General features: G+C 39.2%; 1 protein-coding gene across 1 annotated transcript; it reads right to left on the reverse strand.

Annotated features, from left to right (window-relative positions):
• Nucleotides 1–1,445: 1,445 nt before the first annotated feature.
• Nucleotides 1,446–4,071, reverse strand: LOC116142814. The gene has a single exon (XM_031428225.1). The coding sequence runs from the start codon at nucleotides 3,798–3,800 to the stop codon at nucleotides 1,461–1,463; it is 2,340 nt and encodes a 779-aa protein (XP_031284085.1). The 5' UTR covers nucleotides 3,801–4,071; the 3' UTR covers nucleotides 1,446–1,460.
• Between the last annotated feature and the right edge of the window lie 206 nt (nucleotides 4,072–4,277).

Genomic DNA, 4,277 nt, shown 5'->3' on the forward strand with positions numbered 1-4,277 from the left:
TTTGCAAACTCTCTTTAATCATCCTCCAAAAATAATTAGCAAATAACCATGTTAAGGTCACGTTCCAACTCCAACCATATCCTCATCATACCCTTCTGTCATAGAAAAGATTAAATACCATAAATTATTTTCACCTCATTCCTCAACTCAACAAAAATAATTAATTGGTTTAATATATCAGCATCCTAACCTCTACACTTATATCAGTAAAGCTTAAACGTTTCTGTTGGGGAATTATATATATATTGAGGTCAAGTACCCAAATTTCCAGCAACAAACTCTAACGTTGATTTAACTACAGATCATATAGATATGATAATTAAATTAAACAATAAAATTAAGGGGAAGGGTTTGCTTTAAATTTCATTTTGGCTACAAAATAGAAGAAATATGAAGATTCAGTTTCCTAGTTTCTTATTGCAAGACCAGAACCTTTATTAGAAAATCTATCCTATTATATTAGCTCTACATAGGCATATACGAGAACCAAGGACGTCCAAATTCAAGTAATAAAAAATAAAAAATCAGTGAGTATTTGCCGGCATTTTCTCATATATCTGGCCGTATCAAGTCGCAGAAGACAGTATTTCTGCTAGTTTTTATGGAATTTTGAAAACAGGGGACTAATATTTAGACTTACCTCGATTCGGGACAAACATTAAACTCACATTAGCTTTTGAAGTTCAATTGGACTTTTGGATAAATTTAGAGAGAATCTGTGAGAGTAAATTTTCCGGATATAAAGCTAACATGCCTTAAAAGATGAATTCCATGGTCAGTCATGGTATAAACGGTCGACCTTTGTAGTATTGCAACCAAACTACAAGACAATTCTATCGGATATGCTTTCTAAATTCCAAGTTCCAGATCTAGGTTGAGATGTGGAAATTAACATCCTATACAGAAAATCAAGAACTAATGCCTGTTAACAAGTCTCAAACTAAAGTAAAAGTTCTTCAAACAATGATAACGCACAGAAGCAGGAACACAGGCCAAATCAACTTGAACAAATACTGCAATTAAAAAGCGACAAGATATCATCTAAGACACAAAGGAGAAATCATAAAATTTTCCCCTTTATATAGATACTATTTTTTTTTATCCAAATTACTTGAGAAACAAAAATTCTACATTGTTCTTCCCGTTGTGTAAATTCTGTTCATGCAGCATTTTCTATCTTTACAAACAAGAAGATTTTCTTTTCAGCAAATCCAGAAGCTCCAAAATCATGCTAGGATAGAAGATGGGTACGTAATTGCTCAAGTGGTGTGACCCCGAGCAGTGGCAGGAATACAAATTTCAGTTTCCTATCCATGACCCACTTTCTCCTCCTGACTGCCCCAAAATCTTCTAAAGAGTAATAAAACAAATACAAAGTGGGAAAAAAATAGTAGTGAAAGAATTCAATAAATCCTACAAATTTAAATTTCTAAATGAGTAAAAAAAAAAAAAAAAAAATGTTACACTGAGGATGTATCAACAAGAACCTCATTTAGCACATCATCCTCACCGTTGACCAAAGCAAAAAGCTCTGCATCCTTCTCTTCATCACTTGAAAAATCCCGTCTCTCAAGCTTGGAATGAGCTGCAATGAATATCAACTTCTGAGCCCTCTCCATTCCTACTCTCGACTGCCCGTGGGCACACACCCATCTCAACAAAGACCAATTGCATTTGAAACCGCATGAAGTTGCGTGAAGGAAAATAAGTCTGACTGCAACTTTGCCAAGGGACTTAAATTCGGTAAGATAAGTTTCCCACACAAGCCTACTACTTTGGGGGTTGGCTATTCTCATCTTTCCAGTAATGGGGTCCCTCTCTTTCATTTGGACTGCTCGAGCATATACTGGATCAAGCCCTTCTGTTCTCCATTTCATGAGTTCCATTAGTGCAATATGAGCCTCCTCTCTTGAAACAAGCCGTGTTATTAGCTTGTCCACATCCTTCTCTTGCTCAGGTGTTAAGCATTTGAATGGTGGAAGGTATTTCCCACTAGTGTCCCTAATCAAATAAAGTGGATCAAGTATAAATGCAGCTGCCCAAGCCGGGTGATAATTCTTCTTGAACCGCCTTTCAATCACCTTCTCTACTGGTGCTTCCCCAATGTGAAATTTTGAACACCACTCTTTCACTTTAGCTCTAAGATCATCCCAAAGTGGGAGGCATTGCCCAACTAGTGGCCTTTCTGTCTCAATCTCTTGAGCCATTTCTTTGATCAATTTAACCAATGAGTGTACTGCTTCCAACTCATTCCAAAACCCCACTTCTCGAATCATTTCCGCAACTTCTCTAGCAAGGGGATCCTCCAATGATGCCATCTTATATGATTCATCTAATAAAAGCAGCTGAAGTGCACGAGCTGAGTTTAATATATCCTCCAGCAATGTGTATAAAGGTCCAAAATTATCCAACTTCTCATACTCCCTCAAAGGAACCCTCAATAACCCACTATGTCCATACTCTTGCAACTGATACTTACCAAAACTATTTCGAATTTGAGCAGTGTTGTTCACGAAATTTGCTAACTTGAAGCAATTCGCAGCCGCAGTCTTAAATAAAGGAAGCTCCTTGTTGAAGTCCTTGATCAAACTAGTGAAGCCTTGAAACTGACAAGAAAGATTAACCATCCAATGATGCTGATTCTCCAAATTCCTCAGTGCTTTAGCCTTAAACTTGTCTGCAACAATCCCTACACATTGTTGCACAACATTCCCACAAATGCCTGTTATTGTCTCCCACAATATCTCCTCTGCATACTTAGAAGGCACAGAACCGCTAACAAACGCAGCCCTCCTATACAAACTAGTACCATTAGGCAAATTCACGGTCAAATTGACCAAATTCTCTTCACCAAAACCCTTAACTTTCCACCCATCTGACGATACTTGAAAAAACATAGCATCTCTAATCCTTGCCTCAGACTCAGCTTTCACTTCCTCAAACTTTAAATCCAATCTTGAACCAACAAACTCTCTTCTTGAAAACGCTGGCAACCCAACTTGACTTAGAAAAGCTTTAAACTTTGGATGCTCCAGACTCGAAAAGGAAACCGAGCCACAAGACTCGTAAATCCAATCAGCAAGAAAATCAAGAGCAGAATCAATTTGGTTCTTGCTCAAAGTCGGTCCAGGTGAAGTCTTAGGGCTCTTTAACTTTTTAACACTATATTCCAACATAGCTAAAGCTCCTAAATCTTCTTTGCCTCCAGATAATACCAAATGCTGTTGTGGCATAAAAGAACCCACAGCAACACTCGCTGTTACTGCTGTACTAGCTAATTCTTGAAATCTCGATGGATCCACTATAGCTAGTGGTGTTGCCTGATATGAAGACGAAGAAGAGCCAACACCAACACCAACACCAATACCACCGCCACTAACACCACCACTTTTACTTACTTCAAGAATAGAAGACGAGCTACTACGTTTTCGGTTATGACCGGAGGGTGAAGCAAGATTGGGTGATGATGGAGATATAGAGGAAATGGGTTTGGCTAAAGAATTGAAATTCGGGCAGGTGCCCCGTTTTAGATGTTCGGAGGCTGTACGTGAAGGGTTTGAAGCTGAAAAAACCGCGTCACATAAGGAACATCGTAGCTTCACTGCTTTTGGAAGACCAGTGTCCGCGTTGTTTATCAACATAGGTTCAAGGTGAGCCCAGTACCACGCCCCTTTCCCCTTTATAGCCTTGTTTCGAACCATCACTAGCCCTTCATATCTCTTGTGCACAGCCTTAGCAGTAAGCTCGTCGGATGAAAGTGAGTCCACTGCTGGTGTTTGTGCAGTGTTGGTAGTTGCCATTGCAAGGGTGGAGATGAAAGAGTAATAAGGACTCAGGGTGTTTTATGGAATTTCAGATATTTCAATGTGAGGCTTTCGCTTTCATGGTCATCAGGCTCAAGAGGAGTGATGATGAAATGGTGGCGTTTTTGTTGCATTTGGCCGGAATTTTATTTTCCGGTGAGTCTCCATGATCTAAATTTATATTTTTCTTTTAGGTGGGGGTGTGGTTATAGGTCTCTTTAGCTGTTTGGAGAGAAAATTTCAAAGACAGAGAAAAAGAAAATGAGTGAGAGAGAAAACACAAACACTAGTGTTGTTACCAGTGTTGTGTTCTAGTTCCTAGCTAGTTGCGCACGCACCAATTATGTGCGCGTGGGGAACATAAGATGGCTCTGTTGATGGAAACTGATACAGTGAGCTAACAGTCCTAACACAACAGTCCCACGTACGAAAACACTAACATGACATTGGTTGCCACTGCCAAGTGATTGGAGA

This window comes from Pistacia vera, unplaced genomic scaffold, assembly GCF_008641045.1.
Source record: "Pistacia vera cultivar Batoury unplaced genomic scaffold, PisVer_v2 Contig1131, whole genome shotgun sequence".
Lineage (NCBI taxonomy): Eukaryota > Viridiplantae > Streptophyta > Magnoliopsida > Sapindales > Anacardiaceae > Pistacia > Pistacia vera.

Coding starts and splice junctions, on each gene's coding strand:
- LOC116142814 (XM_031428225.1), bottom strand. CDS start 3,800: ATGGCAACTACCAACACTGCACAAACACCAGCAGTGGACTCACTTTCA.